The sequence below is a fragment of the Sceloporus occidentalis genome, unplaced genomic scaffold, assembly GCF_023333645.1.
Source record: "Sceloporus occidentalis isolate IW3139 unplaced genomic scaffold, rSceOcc1.0.p SCAF_23, whole genome shotgun sequence".
NCBI classification, from domain to species: domain Eukaryota; kingdom Metazoa; phylum Chordata; class Lepidosauria; order Squamata; family Phrynosomatidae; genus Sceloporus; species Sceloporus occidentalis.
Window position 1 is genome coordinate 9,937,655 of NW_028317003.1, and position 19,157 is coordinate 9,956,811.

General features: G+C 36.8%; 1 protein-coding gene across 2 annotated transcripts in view; it reads right to left on the reverse strand.

The window, feature by feature from the left end:
• Positions 1 to 294: 294 nt before the first annotated feature.
• The window catches only part of LOC149300781 (voltage-gated delayed rectifier potassium channel KCNH8-like), a 157,160-nt gene continuing 138,297 nt past the window's right edge, over positions 295 to 19,157 (reverse strand). For both annotated transcript variants that reach the window (XM_089484804.1, XM_089484803.1), the window contains 5 exons: positions 13,448 to 13,486; positions 10,787 to 11,127; positions 9,364 to 9,470; positions 7,002 to 7,078; positions 295 to 1,014 (listed from right to left, as the gene is read on the reverse strand). In XM_089484804.1, the coding sequence (XP_089340930.1) occupies positions 295 to 1,014; positions 7,002 to 7,078; positions 9,364 to 9,470; positions 10,787 to 11,127; positions 13,448 to 13,486 (1,284 nt within the window). The remainder of the gene's footprint in view (positions 1,015 to 7,001; positions 7,079 to 9,363; positions 9,471 to 10,786; positions 11,128 to 13,447; positions 13,487 to 19,157) is intronic.

Consider the following 19,157-nt stretch of genomic DNA (forward strand, 5'->3'; position numbering starts at 1 on the left):
GCTTTGAGATATAATAGCTCCCTATGACATATCTGGTCATGTGTTCTTTTGTGTATGGCTCCCAGCTGTTCTGACCCTTAGGGCCTTCAATCTGTAACAAAAGTCTGAAACACAGACCAATAGCTTACATAAGTAACAAAACGCACCCACTATGCTTCTAGATATATATGGTAAAATGCTTTCTTTTTGTCCATACGTCCTCTTTCTGTATTTTTCATGACAGAAATTTTCAAGAGCCACTGCTGCCTCATGCCCACTCCTTCCATTTAAAAATGTGTACTTAGAATGTTACCATTATACATTTATGGCTTTGTCATCTTTATAATCTAATGTACTTGCCACAACGTCATGGGAAAAATCTGCTGCTGATTGCCCAGAAATTGTTGTCCCTTCCATGTCCCAAGAACCAGGCAGATTTTCCAGGCTTAGTGAACTAATTGCTCCTTGGCTGAAGCCCTCCTCAGATTGACTAGGCAGGACAAGTTGCAATGAAGTCCCAGAGGATGAGCACATAGAAGGAGAAAGAGTTGCCGAAATAGACTGAAGGGGAGTTAAGGTTGTGTCTGAATGGGGTGATGTGCACTTAAGAAATGGAAAATGTTCTGCCTGAATAACTTGGTAATGCGAGGGAGAGTACCCAAGACCTGAAGCATAATAATATTCAGCTTCTAAGGAATTTTGTTCATTCGATCCATTCCTTTGTGGACTGCTTCCTACTGAAGATGGATCCATATTCCAAAGATCAGACACAACAGTACCTTGACAAAGTTGTGTTGGGGAGCCAACCAAAGTCTCACCTTGCCTTTGCATGCAAGGGTCATTAGTTGTCCATGTCATTCTAGTTTGTAACTGGTCCATTGGAGAGCCTATGGTAGTTCCCATTGCATCCAGTACCGTTCCATACGTTGAATAGAAGCCTAATGGCCTCTGTGCCACCAATAAATTCTCTAAAATATTCATAACAGTCCTCATATCTTTCCCCAGCTGGGAAACTTCATGGGTTAAAGTACTGACCTAAATGAAAGTAATGAAGATAATAAAAATAAATATCTTATGTACTGCAAAAGGATATTCAGTAAAATAGATCCTAACAATGCATACAAAGACAGATTCAAAATATTTCCTTCTGAGAGATACTGTATCTGGTGCATGCCTAGTATATAGAATGAATATACAGATATATTTAAGCTTGTCATGGAATTATATCAATGGTCACAGTGAAGTAAATAGAAATGACATGTCTCAAAATTCCTGCATACAGTATTATCCGAGGAAATTACTTGTAGACGAATGGTTAAGGGTATATCAGCATTTTTTTAAAATCCTTCTTATTCAATGTATCTGAAGAGAAGCAAATTTGATTGCAATGGACAAGGATAAAATCCTTCATTAATATGTATACACCAATATAGAAAAACATGTTCTTACTATTATAAATAGTCATGCAACAGAAAGTGTTATATATAGAACATAATTTACAATTAGGTGGTTATTGTATCCAGGTGGTATATCAGTAAATTCTAATTTATGTAGTCTTCTTTAATACAGATTATAGAGGTTAACAGACATGAGAGAACAAACCAAAAGAAAAAACATATAGATATTATAGTATATACTATCAGGAGCCTCGTCTCCTAATGTCCAGATATAGGTTTGCAGTGCAATGTAAATCGATGATTATGTGCCAGTAAGAGACCATTGTACAGCTATGTCTGCACTGAGATACCATACACAACACAATAACACACACTGAAATATTATTGTGTGTAAGAACATTTAGCCTACAGAGATCTGTGAATCGGGTGACATGTTCATATGTTTAAAGTAGCTTAAAGAAAGTATATTCTACAAATTCATGATTTACGTATAGATGCTCTATACACAAGCCTCTTATAGTGTAGTGTCAAAAATATGTTAATCCTCTGTCCTCAGCAATGCTTGATGTTGTAACTTAGTGTGTTACGAGAGAATGTTCCGATGACTACAATTAATCCTTGCCTTATGGCACTGCATGAGTTTAGAATTTCTTGGTTTGAAATAACTTAGAGGTGAACATGAATAAACACAGTTTCTGCATTACAGAGAAAAGACCAGCCTTCTAAGCCTGTTAAATATAACATGACATAAAGCAAGGTTTCATATCCTTAAATTTCTATTTCTGTTGCCTATGATCAACCACTTTTCAATATTACCGGTAGACTTGGGCACCAGGGGGCTCTTCGTCTTCGTGCTCGTCTTCGGGGGGAAAAAAATCTTCGTATTACGCGAATATTCGCCCGTTCCCGTCTTCTCTTCGGGCGAATATTCGTGGACATTCTTCGGTTTTTCTTCGTTTCCCCGGTTAAGGGGTTAATACAGGGTTAACGCAGCTCTGGCGCCAGGAGTTTAAATGTACGTATGAGCAACTCTATTGGTCGGCAGCAGGGGGCTCGTCTGCCATTGGTTGATGGCAGACGAGCCCCCTGCTGGCAACCAATAGGGTTGCTCGTACAGACTGTTAACTCCTGGTGCCGTAACTTACCCGGCACATCCCACTGGTCTCCCTTCCTGTTCAAATAGTTAAATGTCCGTACGAGCGACCAATAAAGTCGCTCGTACGGACATTTAACTAATTGAACAGGGAGAGAGACCAGTGAGATGTGCCGGGTAAGTTGCAGCATTGGGGTTTTAAAAGTCTGTACGAGTGACCAACAGAGTCGCTCGTGCAGACTTTTAAAACCCCAATGCTGCAACTTACCCGGCACATCCCACTGGTCTCCCTCCCTGTTCAATTAGTTAAATGTCCGTACGAGCGACCAATAAAGTCGCTCGTACGGACATTTAACTAATTGAACAGGGAGGAAGACCAGTGGCATCTGCAGGGTAAGTTGCAGCATTGGGGTTTTAAAACCCCAATGCTGCAACTTACCCGGCAAATCCCACTGGTCTCCCTCCCTGTTCAACAATTAGTTAAATGTCTGTACGAGCGACTTTATTGGTCGCTCGTACGGACATTTAACCCGGCACAGACTAACTAATTGAACAGGGAGGGAGACCTGTGGGATGTGCCGGGTAAGTTGCAGCATTGAGGTTTTAAAACCCCAATGCTGCAACTTACCCTGCTGATGCCACTGGTCTCCCTCCCTGTTCAATTAGTTAAAGACCAGTGGCATCTGCAGGGTAAGTTGCAGCATTGAGGTTTTAAAACCCCAATGCTGCAACTTACCCGGCACATCCCACTGGTCTCCCTCCCTGTTCAATTAGTTAAATGGGATGAGCCTATTGGTCACCTGCAGGGTCTTCCTCTGGCATCAACCAATTGGAGGTCCCTGTAGGCGACCAATAGGCTCATTCGCACTTCCCTGTAACCCGTGACGGCAAACCTGCGGATTTCCACTTCCGGGAACTGCCGCGATGCCGCGAAGACAAGGTAAGTTAGAAGGGGGGAGGAAGAATGGTAGACGAAGACGAAGACGATCACGAAGATCTTCGTGGTGTGTGTCTTCGTCTTCGCCTACGTTTTACCGCCGCTGTCTTCTCTTCGGCGTGTCTTCGGAACGAACACGAAAACGCACTTTTCGTGTTCGTTTTCATGTTCGCCCGAAGACGAATGCACAAGTCTAATTACCGGTATATTTAACTTATATGTATGTCTACCTATAACAAATCTAATGAATATAATATACATTCATTTCTATAAATCTCTGAAATGAGAGGCACTCAAAAGAATCATTAGTACGGTCTACAGGGACATATTAAATACACTACTTTATTAAAAAACAAACTGTGGTTGTTTTCTAACTTTATGTCTTAGACCTATGTACCCTGATCCTTCCAAAATCTAGAGCCAATAGAATTTAGGTTTCTACTTTCCTTGGGATATAGGCTTTTTAAAAAAAATTTCATGAGGAGTGGCCACAATTTTCAAAGAAGCTGAGGATGTTCTTCTTCTATTCTCTTTTTTGCTATTGAAGAATGATCCATTCAGATAATGCCTTTGTACATGGTTACATGGTGTGTCAAGGTGGACATTTTTTAAGGATCTGTTATACGGTATTTATGATGATTTGACAGAGTGTTACTGCTGTTGATGTCTGTCTGGCAAACCACATTACTTGATTTAAGCTTATCCATGATGGTATCTCATGACATATCTCTTTCTCTATGTGTAAGCACGCCTTGCAATAGCTTTGTATGGTGTGAACATTAAGTATGGCTGTCTAGAAATGGATCTTTCAAAGCTCTTTGTATTTCTTGATATACTGTATGTTTCATGTTTGGCTTGTGAACCTCATTTTAATGCTGGTTATGTTCAACATTTTAACCCCATTTCCAGTTTACCGGTTCGCTTCAGCTTTTCAGAAAAAAGTGGTGTAAAAAATAATAATATTTAAAACATACAATAAGCATTTATGTTTCATGTAGTCACAGACATAGTCTTTCTATGATGCATACCACCCTATTTTCTTTAACTGCGAAAAGATGATTTCTTAAATAAAATATTTTAGGTCACTTTAATTCCACTAGTCAGCTGAAAATAAATATTGCAATTTGTAAAAAAAAAATGATGTTACCCTGACATGACAGCACATCCTCATTATAAACATAAATTCAGCTGTCAGGCAGATAGATAATGTGACAGCCACATTATTTACTGGCATTCTAAACTATGTATACCACCAATTAGACTCAATAGTATAATTGCTTATTTATCTGATTTCTGGCACACATCTGACAGTTTAATAAATTGTTATTATGAATATTGGACAAATTTACTATTATTAAATAGCCATGTTGCGTAACATAAAGCTAAGTATATTTTGGGAAAATGGTGACATTAAGGTTGCATATTTATTAACCACCAATAAATAAAGCACTTGACTCAATGTGTCTATCTGTTACAAATGTCATGAATATTATTGGAACATGTATTTGCCAGTTCAACATGCTATAAAAAAAAGTAATATTAATAAGCTTTATTATCATTTCATATAATGATTACAATTAAGAGTAATGTTCTCAACATATGATTCAGAAGACTTAACTTTCCAGTTTAACAACTGTCTGCTGTATGTAATGAATAACCGATCACTTGGTCTGGGGTGACTAGGGAAGGTCTAGGAGAGAAGGCTGCTTCTCTCAGAAATCATAAACCTTTGATGTCAAAACTGTTGTGGCAGACCGAGTACAAGCAACATTGGTAAGACAAGCCAAGGCCAAACACCGGAAATATCAAACAGCATACCCCAAACCCACCTGATTGGCCCACTACACCGGCAATATATGGGCAGCAAAGGCATAATTTTATGGTAGTAGGGCAGCACAATGTGTCTGGAGAAGATGCCAGATCTACGTGTGACAGAGAAATGATTGAATGGCATCTATATATATAGTCTTAGAATTTTAGTAACAATGGATTAAACCTATCTAGTATATATCAATGGCAGGACACTTAATTATATTGTTCTGCTGAATGTAGCAAATCTTTATCACATTTTCTACAGTTAACACAGTACAACTCACCCCTTACTGAAATATAGGCTTCATTTGTTTTTCCATTTTCTCCCTATTGGACAAGTGGATTTTGTTTTGTATGTTTTTTCTTTTGTTTGTGATTGTTGATTAATGAGGACTAACAGTAGATTGTATCTTTCTTTTTGGTAGCATCTGTTAAGTAATGTTGGTTCAAACACATGTATATTAATGGAATATACATGTAGTGGCAATCTAATTGCCAACAAATTAAATGGGTGGAATTTTTGGATGAATTTACAAAATCATGTCTTTGGTCTACAAGAAGTGTGTGGGGTACTCAACAAATTCAAATACTGGCTCCTACAAGTTGTTACTCGCCATTGGTTTAGACTGGTGCGGCTCATTAGAAAACTTGTGGCATCTGAACTGTCATGAATTTATTGTAAATTGGGGTTATTGTATTGGGGTTTTGTAAATACATTGTGGTTTTCCCACTTTCCCAAAATTTTACCACAAGTTTATTCCCCAGACATGTTGGTTTTTCTATTTCTATTTCTATTCTATTTCTATTCATTCCTCTCCTATCTCACATACACATCTTTTACTTTTAACAATTTCGGCAAATCCTAGGTTTTATGAGGATTATTTTACTTTTAACAATTTCGGCAAATCCTAGGTTTTATGAGGATTATTCCATAATAAATAAATGCAAAAACTGACTTCATGTTGTCCCTTCATGAGTTATGTTTATGTTGCACCGAAGTGAATAATGAAAGTCAGTTGTTCCACATTAGTTCTAATGGAATAAACCTTTGAGGTTCACATTTATGCACTTTAATGAATTAGATGTAGAGATTTCTGACTAATGCTGTGACTAATGCACCGTTCACTTGTAACAAATACTATAAACAAGTGTTTAGCAGTGCATTGAATGCACTTTTATTACCCAGGAAAACTACATTGCTTCCAGGGTTTGTAACTAGCTATAGAATGTAATTTGCTTTTTACCCAGAATTTTTTGTAGGTATATAAAAATGTGGATGCTTTCTTGGAATTTATATGATTCTGCTGATTTCCTGTGCTATGCAACCGCTCGATGTATAAAAAAATATTGCAGCATTTTTTAAATAAATGCTATAGCCAATTAGATATCAAAATATGTGAGCCCTGTAATTTATTTGATGATTATAAAATTGTGGTGCCTTGTCTGAAGCATGTACAGTGCAAGGGGCAAGGAAGATCAGGGATAGTATGGCATGTGGCTGTCCCTCTTTAACTCATCAGAAAAGGCACATGCTTTTTCTGCATGTATAATTTTACTGGCCACCAGAGTCAGACCGGGGATTACAATCAGCCATGGTACTTTAAGGTAAGCAGCTGATAAATGATGTAGGTATGGCTACCACAAAGTGGTGCTGCAAAGTGGAACCATGTGTATGGTTCTGGCAATAAAGGTAAGTAGGAGGAAATCCCACCGGGCATTTAAAAATAAAATAAGTGAAAAAAATATATTAATTGATAAACCTTAGGAATAAAATGTACCATACCTCATGGTTCAGTCTTGTTATCTGTTGTTTGGTTTCTTCAGCAGTAATAAAAAGCATTGCCGGATTGAAATCAGAAACTTCTGTAAAGGATAGCATCAAAAATATAATCACATGATCTAACACACCTCTAAGAAGCAACACTATTAAATAAATGAAAACATAATGTAAATTGTTAATAAACCACTGCATTTTAATTAAATTGCATATTTCAGGTAGACAAAAACCTTATTTTTGATGAGGAATATATTTATGCCAAAAGAAAATGTTACTTGTATATTCCCACATATACTTAGTGAACTTCTTTATTTTTTCATGTCAAATGACTTATCCATTACTGGCTTTGTTAAGTTATATCTTCTCTCAATATGGATATATAACACTTTTTTAAGTTATAAAATGTGTGTGTTTGTGTGAAATACTTCTGCATAATAAGCCAAGTGTGTTTATAGTGCGCAGAAAATATATTTGTTATAAAAAGTGTCAGTTAAAGTATCTTATGTTATACAATATCCAATATATATCAATATATTACATTAAAGCTCATTTAACACATTTAATGCCCAAAAGTGCATTCAATATACCTAGTGTATTGTTTTTTTAAAGATTTATTGACATAAACGTCCAGGGTGCAGGGGGTCACATTCTATTAATTAATGAATAAACCATAATTAGCTGCTGACTAAGGCTATTCTTAACAGAGTCTGTGGGTCATTTCTGACATTAAGAGATCAATAGCATAGGACAGGATTCCTTAGTAATGTCAGATAATTAATGCAATACCATAACCACATGCTGAGCGGAAGATAAAAAAGGCACCGTATAAATAGGATTGATACGGTTGGTTATATAAAAATTTCTAAAATTAGATAAAAGAAGCATGCTGTAGACGTCTTGAGCAATCTTTGAAAGAGTTAACACTTATCGCAAATTTGTATAGATTATGGGAGATCATTGAGATACATAGTTTTTGGACTGTTATGGAAAATATATAATCATTTTATTTCCAACGAGATAAAAGCTCTTGTTTTCCACATTTTACAATGTGGGACATTAATAAAGGTGGCTGAACTGCATTTTTATGATAGCATTTAGAAGCATAACAACATACCTTTTTTTTTAAAATAAATAGAAATGCATTATTCTTATATGATGAGTTAATACATCGTTCCTGAAATAGATTGAAACTAACCAATTTACTTACTTGATTGGCCCACCCTCTACAGACTCAGACTTATGCCACAAGAATCCAGTGTTCGGTGGGGAATGTGCTCCCTCCTTGCCCCCAGTCAGCCCCTATATTACATTTTATTGTCTGCTGAGCTGGTATTGTTCTGCTTTATGTCACACTGTGTGATATTGGCTGCATTTATTTTTTGCAACACTTTTAGTAAATGTAACATATTGTTGTTATACTTTTAAATGCTATCATAAAAATGTAGTTTAACTACCTTTATAAATGCTATTTTTTGTTTAATTTTCTTGTTTACTAAACGTTTTGAAAAACAGGAAAGTAGCCACTATATCCAACAATAAAGCACAGAGCAGCACAATCAATCACCAGTGGAGATCAGCAGACAATAAAATGAATGTGTCGCATGTGAGGTGTTCTCCTTTTGCTAAACAATTTTGTGTTATCAGATGCCTTTATAGTACATTAATAAATTTTTCATTCTCTACCGATACCCAGGGATAATTGATTGTTTCTACGTATGCCTTAGTAGGGGTTTTATTGCCCTTTCCGTAAATTCTTGCTCCGTCTGCGGTTTTGGGACAACCGCCCATACTGTCCACTTGAAGACCATGGTGATATCTATTAATAATAGTAAAATCTGTTTATATTTATCATTAAAAATGATCACCCACATAGACTAAACCTAGTGTAGCCTTGCAAAAGTCTCCATTAGTTGCTAATCTGATCTTTGGCATTTGGTAAAGGTCAGACTTGCATCTTAAATTGGCCCTAGCACTTTAAGGCCAGCAGGCGCTAAAAGATGCAATGTGGCTGCTGGCTGTATATGAGCAGAAACACACTACGCTCTTACTCTCTTGCAAAGTGCAGCCGTGTATATCCAGTCAGCAGCTGAACACTAAAAAAAAACAGATTGACTGCTCAAGTGGCTGTAAAGGTGTTTGCCTGATGGCCATTCGGACCGACCATAAAGGTTATAGTCTTACTAGAGAGCTAACTGTGTTCTACCCCGGCATGAAAATGTGTAATATATGTGATATCTTCAGAAACAGCAAATGCTCTCTTTAAAAAAATAAATAAAAATAATTCCACTCCAGTAATTATGATGCTGCGCATGGAAAATAATGGAAATTATACAAATTTTGGTGGCAAGCTCTTGATTGCAATACATACCTCTCATTGTTTGATTTAATCGTGCTTCCTGTCTCATTTGATAAGCTTCAAAATCAAAAGCTTGACCTTCGTCATTGCCATTGCAATCTTCAATTCCATCAACAACTCTGTTTAAGGTATAAATAATGTTACTGATTTTCAAAACTGAGTGTTGTATGGCCGCTATATGTCCAAAAACTATTTATAAAATCTGACTTGACTGAATATTAACTGAACTTCCTTCTTTGCAGTCACATTCTTTATTTTTGTGTGTCATGATAAAGGAGCATGTAAGATGAAGGTTGTGTAGGGAGCATGCCCCCCAATGTCTGCCCAACCCCAGTAAACTTTAGCAAGAGGAGCAACGATAATCCTGCATGATCTGTGAGATGATTTCAATAGAACTGCACACATTAACACATAAAAGTAGGCTCAGTCCACAAATAAACTAAATGTCTTTACCTCCATAACTCTATTCCCATGATTACATTCCCCCGAACAAATGCAAAAAATACCTCAACATACACTTGTATTAACAACTACAACAGGGGAGGTCGGCAACTCTGAGTTAATGGAAGGCAAGAATCCACAGGTTGCAATGTAATGAACTAAAAAAAATCTTTATTATAATCCAAAAATAGAAAAAAAAAAATGTATTAATAATAACAGACAAACGCTACTTGTGCAAAAGGAGGAAAGAGAACGCTTGACGTGTTTTGCACGACTGCGCTTTATACAAAAGCAACTTTGACAAAATGGATCCCCAGGCATTTAAATACATACCCAATGCCATAAAAAAACAGTTGAAGGAAATTAACACACACTACCTCACAAGAAAAATAGCCCACCTAAACTGAAAAGTGTCAAAAACATATTAACACAGACAGGATAAATATCCATATACTAACAAAAACACATAGCATTCGCTTTTTTTCTTTCTGCACGAATAGCGCTTGTCTCTTCTATTATTACTACATACACAATAACAATTTGGGGTACAAAGTGTTGCGCAATAGAAAAAAAAATCACTAAATAAAGATATACTTATCAACCAATGTCTAAATGATCTTGTAAGCCTCAAATCATCATAGAAAAATTAAAAAAAATACCAGCAATATGATATTAAAGATTAATTTTACATTATCATGCTACCACTATCAAATTCTTGCCAACCTCAACTTTTGGAGTCATTAACTGTCCACATTAGCTATGCATTTTACAGTTCTGTTTAGATTTTATTGCAGGAGAAGCTAATAAGTTTGGTCTTCATAATAACTAGTGACATCAGTAGCTGGAAATGTTCAACAGATTCCCACAAGCTACCAGGGTAGTGAATATACCTCTTATAGCAATAGGTATATTGTGTTTTCACTGACAATTAATTAATGGTTGTTTTTGCATAGCAACTTGAAATCAGGTTCATAGGTTAAAATAATTGTATTACCTGGGGCTTAGATCAGGAGGTCCAAGACTTGTGACTGTTGGCAGGTGAAGCATTAGGTTCTTCTCTCGTTTCCTGATATTAAGGTTGGATTCATTGTCCGACCTTCCCTTTGTAGCATTACTAGATTTTATAGGGGATTTAAATGGAGTAGTCCCTGAGAAAGGCTTCAAGTTAATCCCCAGAGAACTATTGTTGTTGCCAGATTTCTTGAATTTAGAAGTGGTATTCCTCGTACGAATTGGAGAGGGGGATGAAGGCTCCTCCTCTCCGGTATCATCTTCTTCATCTTCAACAATTGAGGAGAGCCTTTTATTAATGCTGCCATTCCCCCTGGATTCTGTCTGAAAGAGAGAATAAATAGTATTGCAGAATGGCCTACTGGCCTATTATGCTTTTATGACCATTCCGTGTTATAGTTATTTAGTCACCAAAATCCTGATTTCATTTGTGTCTGATATAAACTCTACTTATACAATATAAATGATAAAAATTATGGAACAAAACATAAGAAAAAAATTGAATACAAAAGGGATAAAATGACTGATGGACAGAAAATGGGAAAAGACTAGATGGACCAAACAGTTCTTACTTTCGACGATGCACGTCTATTTATCCTTAAAAAGGTTTTTCTTGAGTGTAGACTTACTTAAGGTATTGGTAGAGTTGAAGAATTAAGTCCACTGGCATAACTACAGAAGTCGCAGTGGCGACCTCTTCTTCCTGTCTCCTCGTACCGGTTTAAAATCATTTAGAAAGGGCCCTTCCGACCTGGGCCACACCGATCCAGGTCAAAAGTATTGGGTATGGGTATTTGTGCGTGTGAGCATGGATGTGTACTTTTGTGTGTGTGAGCCTGGATGTGTACTTTTGTGTGTGTGAGCCTGGATGTGCAATTGTGTGTGTGTATGAGCATGGAATGTGTACTTTTGTGTGTGTGAGCATGGATGTGTACTTGTGTGTGTGAGCATCGATTTGTGTGTGAGCATGAATGTGTAATTCGATCTAGAATTACTGCGGAGAATGCAAGTTCCTCCCTAGCCCATTGGTGTATAAATATTAAAAATAAGAAAGAAGTCCCCAGACCAGGGGGTGATGATCACCCGTTTACACAACCTTATTTCTGTGGTGCGGGGGAGGGGTAGAGCTAATCTATGATGCCCCTCATCTCTGATTCTTTGCTCAGTAAATATACCATATGACACAGACATTATATTGTGCCTCACCCAATGGGTTAAAGTGCTAAATAACCTTTGGGAAGGCAGAGTACCATCCAGTGCATCTCCCCCTCTCTCTGCTCCTGCCCTGTTGGATTGGGGGGTAATGCTTTAAATAAAAAATAAAAAGTCTCAAATGGTTGGCGGATGCATTAAATTGCATCATCTACCAATTTGATTGGGTCCTCTTCAAGTGTATATATTTCATTTGGGGCATATGTTTTCATTTTTAGTGTCTTTTTTTCTGGATGCCCTTTCCCACGGACAGAAGGCGAGGACTCAAGTAGTTTGCTAATCATCAATGCATAGACAATAAATGCTAAAGGAATATATTTTGTCCACTGGTTGAACCTTTTGAGTGTCAAGGGGTACTGTCTTCTACTTCTGCACAAGAGTGCTTGGATGGACCTCATCCTCGCTACCTGAGGGACATAAGGTAAGAAGGTATGTAGCTTTTAATGTTTTTTTTTTTTATTTTTTTTATATAAAACACTACCCCATCAGGACAGAGATGAAACAAGGGCACGATGCATGGGCTGAGGTGTGTGTATTTCCAAAGGGTTATTTAGCACTTTAACCTCCTCACCCCACTGGGCAGGCGAAGGTAGTGAAAGGGGTCATAGCATCCGGCCCATGCCTCCCACAGGAACTTTTTTTAATTGAATAACCGCCCCATCCCACTGATCAGGAGGTGGAGGTTTAGTTGGAGTCTATAACCTCAAGGTTATTTTATTACCTCTGACCTCATCACACAGGGGTACCCCAAATGTTATTTGCTTTAATTAACTTAATTTTAAATGTGTATTGCAGTGGGCTGTGTCTATTGCATAATGGAAAATGAGATCTACCATAGCAAGTAATATATCAATTAATTATTAACTACCAAGGTACTTGATTACTGTAAGTAGCCACACCATATTTGTGTTCAATCAATTAAAATAACAAATTTCTTTTATAAGGCATGTCACTCAATCGTATTTGTTATTCACTAAAAGTTGAGTTGAGAGGAGAGTTGTGGAATTTACTCTCTTACTTCACTAGGCTAACCCTAGCAAGTTTCTCCAGCAAGAAGGGCTTCACTAGCCCTATAGAAAGCATAATTCAGTGGGGGAGGAAACTTTGAACCTTTGAGGAAACATTCACAAAGAAATCTCACTGATTTAACTATACATTAAACAGGGCCAGCCAAGCTCTTCCTGCAGCAGAAGCTCACCGGGGTTTGACCTTCACAATGAAAGTCAAAAAGCTGAAACACACCTCTCCTGTCAATTCTACCTTTAGTGGATGCACCCCACATAGTAGGCAGAACAGAGCAAGGTATGGGTGGATCTAAATCAGTTTTTCATAAATACATACATTGAAGAGCGTTACCAGTTTGAACCACTGAAACCTATGTTAGAGCTTGTAACAAAACAATATGACACAAAAATCTCATAATGTACTGTACCTGTGACAAAGTAGATTTGCATGAGAGTCTTGACATTCTCTAAAATAACAAAAAAAGAGTAGTTTACTACTATTTATAAAAAATATTATCGTGTGTCATTTTAAAACTATATTAGGATTGGCATAATATTGAGTGAAATAGCAAAAGTGATTGAATTAAATGCCATGTTTTGGTATGCTAACTAGGAGTTATATTGTTTATATTGTTGACTGTATTAATAATTGGTTTCCAACAAACATAGAAATGGTTCATTTAAATTTAAGAATTACATTAGAATTGTATAACTTAATGACATTTCACTATAACAGTCAACAATTGATACAAATAATGTTTTTGCAATGCCCCCAGTTCTCTAGTAGTTTGTATATAGGTGGTGCAGGGGTTGACATTTTTTTTCTCTGTTTATCCCTCATTTCATGGAATAAACATGGAAGTTGCACATGATGCTTTTCTTTATCACAACACTGGCAGTCAATGTGTGAGAGAGGGTACAGAAAAACTGAAATGCTCAAAAAGCCATTTTAATGATGAGAATTTATGTAATTCATGAATACACAAGTGCAAAGGAGCAGAGTGCATTTTTTCTTCATAAATCACAGGTTTTCTCTCATTGCATTTCCTCCAGTAACAGATGTACTCATTGCTATAAAGCTATAGCTGACAGGACTCTAAACCGAGTTACTTTAGACTGAGAGCAGCAAACAACTGGCTCTTCAGCTGTTGCACCTACTGTACGTGGCCATGAGCCAGCTCATTCCCTGTGAAACCTGGCTGAGGACCATGGTGACCTAACATTAGGAAAGCTGTTGGGACATCCCTTATCAAGCAGTAGTACAGGCCAAAAACATATTTGGTGGACAACATGCTCGAATACATACACTGTCCATGCCTTCACCAAAACTTTCTGAAGAGAAAGCATACAAGTAGATCAGAAAAAGGATCACTTCAGGGCATAAATGATGCCTTAAGAACTTGAAAATACTGGCCCAAGAACTTCAAATCAGAACAGATTAGAGGACAATTGTCAGTCATGCGCTGCTCTTGGTCAACGCTGGATTCTTTGAAGCAAACTACAAAGTTTTGTTTTTATGTGTTGGACACTTGTAGTCCATTTATGAACAGTACATGCTTTTAACCCTTTAACGTCCATTGCCGGGTCAGGCACGTCATGCAAAACAGTCACTTAACGACCTATGTCGAGGCATTCAGCAACACCGAGATCGGCATGATGGGCCATGTCTGGCCCCTCCGCGGGGCGTCAACGGACGCCCGTTTTAAAAGCATTTAGGAGGCGGTCAACGATCACCTCCTAAACTTCAATGGTGTCGCTGGAATGCCTCGATCAGGAGGCATCCAGCGACACCAAATACTTACCCCAGGGTGGGCTGTGACCGCTCCGGAGAGCGGTCACAGCCGCGGCTGCACCCTCTAGAGAACTCTGGCTCCACTTGCAGGTTGAATACAGGTACTGCATTCAACCATACAAGTCAATGGAGCCCAGCTTTCTAATCACTATGTGATTAGTAAAATATTTTAAAAAAAAAAAAAGGAAAAAAAGAAAAAGCTTAAAAAAAACATGGTAACATTTAAAAATTATTATGCTTTAGAGGAACTATCCAGTTCCAGCAAAATGTTAAAAAAAAAGTCCAAAAAGACTAAAATAAATAAAATAAAAGAATAAAGTTTATTATTATGAGCAAGTGCTAAAATTAGTGCTGTATCTTCCTAAAAATCCTGACTTGGAAAAATAAAAAAAAAAGCATTTCAAATACCCAAGGGGTGTCTAATTTAAAAAAATGAATGGTTTGATGGGGTAAATTGGAGTGGCCGGGCTCAAAGATAGGGCATAGGCACAGACTGACCGAAATGGGGGAAAAAAAAGCGCACTTCCAAAATGTGGCATTTTAACCCCAAACACCACACAAACCCATACATGTGGGGTATGACTGAACTCGGGAGATGTTCCTGAACACATATTAGGGTGTTGTTTGATAGTGACGTATACCTGGAGCTATAAATTTATACCCAAAGTACAATTTGTGTGAAAAAAAAAAAATATATACTACCACAAAGTGTGGCAAAGGCCATTTTAAGTACCTTGGGGTGTCTAGTTTTCAAAAATATATGGTTTGATGGGGTAAATTGAATTAGCCGGCTCCAAAGATGGTCCTATTAGGACATGGGGGCAGAATGACCAGATGTAAAAGTTCCAAGTTAAAAAATGTGCACTTCCTAAATGTGGCGTTTTACCTCCCAAACAACCCGACAAACCCATGCATGGGGGGTATGACTGTACTTGGGAGATGTTGCTGAACACATATTGGGGTGTTGTTTGAAAGTGATGTATACCAGGAGCTGTAATTCCATACCTGAAGAGCAATTTTAGCGATAAAAAACACAAAATAAATTACTACCACAAAGTTTGACAAAGACTGGTGGTAGAATTAGTGCATGGAAAGAGTTAAAATTCTAGCATTTGAAATACCTTGGGGTGTCTAGTTTTCAAAAATATATGATTTGATGGGGTAAATTGCATTGGCCGGCTTCAAAGATACCCGAAATGGCACATCGGGGGAAGAATTACCAGATTTGGAAAAAATGGTTTTGAAATAGCAAAACGCTACTTGTACTTAATGCTCCATAACGTGCAGAAAAAAGCAAAAAAACATAAAAACATTGGGTATTTCTAAACTCAGGACAAATAGTAGAATATATTTAGTAGGTTTTTTCATTAGCTTTTTTGGAGTAAAAGATTTTTGGGGTAAAAGTCAAAAAATGTTTGTTTTTTTTTACATTTTTCATCATATTTTATTATTTTTTTTATGGGAAATTAGATAATATGATTAAAACAATGGTATCTGAAGAAAGCCCTTATTGTCCTGAAAAAAACAACATATAATTTGTGTGGGTTCACTAAATGAGTGAAGAGAAAATTTACATCTAAACACGAACACCGCAAAAGTGTTAAAACAGCCTCGGTCCCAATGGTACAAAAGGTAAAACACAGCCTGGTCCTTAAGGGGTTAAGTTGCAAATATTCCTTTAATTTATATATGATACATATACAGTTATATGTGGGAAAAGGGGCCTGGATCATTAAATTCAATAAAAAAAAACCACTTAACAGAAAATATTTTATTTCTGTCATAAAAATAGCTATCCAGATCTTTTAACAAGCTTTTTCTCTAGATCTGACATTTGTGGATGCTAGAAGAGCAATACTTGCATTACACTTAACACGACATTTCCCTGAAGACTTCATTAAGATTTATGGATTGGCAGTTCTACATTTGTGTCACTAAACACATGAGCTGTTCCCTATTTTTACATGGATCTGGAATTAAATTACACATTTTAATAACCTCACATTGCGCCTTTTTTTGGTTATGTATAGGTTTTAATGAGGCAAAATACAGATAAAATTAAAGCCATTTTACAGTGATTTTTCTTTATTATCTGAGAATTATTATCTATTTTATGATTTAAATTGGATGCTTGTGATGAAGAGTGATATGAAAATAACTTTAGGTCATAATTATACAACCTGCTGGACCACACATTCAACTGATGGCACACGTGTATGTAATGTACATTACATTAATATGTATAGATCTGCCAAGTAATAGCTAACGGAAAGTACTGTGTAGGAGCTATCATTTCTACAAAGGTATCAACCTTTGATGCCATAAGAGTATACAAATCAAGTTATCGTATGGCAGATGCAGTGGCACTACTTAAAATTAATCAATAGAGAGAAGTGGTGTTTGTATTGTAGATTTGATACTACTTGTGCTTAACTTCAGATGACATTGATGTATGTATTTGATTCTGAAACAGTGGTGGTGAAAATATTATACTTATCCTTGTCTTTGTATCTAGGTTGCTATACTGTGAGTTTTGGTAGAGCAAAGTGCAATACTTATTGCAACTCATATTCATGGATATGGCTGATGCATAGCCCTTTAAATGTTTGTGGTGTCCCCCTTCCAATTCAATTTGCCCCTTTGATCCACCCCCTGAACAGGAGATGTAAACACATCCACATGCACACGATATACCTACCCCCAGTCAGCACTGCCTTAGTTTGTTGTCTGTTGAGACCAATGTGTGTTCACAGAGGGTGCTACCATTGATTTCAATGGGAGTACTTTCCTGCTACTGATTGTCTGCTTCAGGCAGCCAATTAGTGGCAAGAACCATTGGGTCACCAAATAGGAGGGCATCTGCAAAGCTTTACTTTGTAACTCGGGTAGGTGCTTTTTTATATTTTTTAATTTTGAATAATGCATATTAGAATATTACTTTAAATACATTCTTCCTTAGTAGGGTTTTATGAGGGTTTTTGTTTTACCATTGCTTTCAATGGAAACTTATGTGGGGAGAGCATAAGCCACCAATAGAATACAATATAATAGGATCAGCATTTCTTTTAATATTCTGTTTTTAGTTACAAATCATTGTATGAGAGAGTAAACTTGCCTCTTGGGCCAAGATGCAGTGTTTTTTAATATTCACATGAGCACCTATACGACAAGTTTATTACCAACATTGTTGTTACTTACTGTGCGTGATTTTATATATCACTGAAGATTTAAACTGCTTTCTAATTAAACTTGTTATAGCTTAGGGACTTGTAAAGTTGCTATAGCATTCTTTATATTTTTTTAGTTTCCATTTTATTTTCCATTTCTTTATAATAGCATGCTTATTCAACCTCAGTTTTTAATTTTAGTAATTTGCAAATATGCTTTTTTATTGGCATAATAGATCATATAGAGCACATTACAGTTTAATGTTAAATAAAGGTTGTATGAAGAAAAAAATTATCTCAGAAATGGAATGCTCAACTTGGAGCTCAAAAATCTATCAAGCTGTCATCATTATTCTTTAAGAATTCATTATAACGTACTTGACATGTTAGTCTTTCTCTAGTTATCATCATAGGTGTGTATAGGCTATCCAGAGGTTTCCTTCCTCATGGAAATGGCTTCATGAGGGGCAGAGATAACCATGCAAAAAAGAGAGGCTAGCTGAGCGAGGGGAGTGCTTAGCTATGCAAGGGGCAGGGTTAGCCACAGATAGTAGTGAGAGTGGCAGGGGAATTGAGTGGGGAGTGGGCATCACTAAATGCTGCTGTGGTGCTCATGTAGCTGTAATTTTCTTCTCTCTCATTTAGTGTACCCACTTATATATTGTTATATATTGTTTCTCAGGATAAGAAGGACTTTCTTTAGATACCATTATTTTGATCATATCATCTAATTTACTATAAAAAATATAAAATATGATCAAAAATTAAAAAATGACTTTTTCTGACTAAAATTATATTATGTACAAAAGCACTTAAAAAACCTACTAAATAGATTATATTATATGTCTTGAGTTTAGAAATAACCAATGTTTTTTTTCTCGCAGGTTATAGTTCAATAGCATATTGCTATTTCAAAACATTTGTTTTAATTGGTCAATCTGTCTCCATGTCCTATTTGGGACATATTTGAAGCCAGGCAGTTCAATTCACCCCCTCAAACCCCTCAAAGGCATTTCAGCATCATCATTAGAACTTAGGAGGTGATCGTTTATCCCCTCCTAATGTCTTCTAAAGTTGGTGGCCAGAGCATATGTTGTCGCACTGGGATCAGACGAGGCCCCTGTTGCAGTTTTCAGTGTTGGTGAATGGCTCGACAAAACCTGTTTAACCTCATGACAT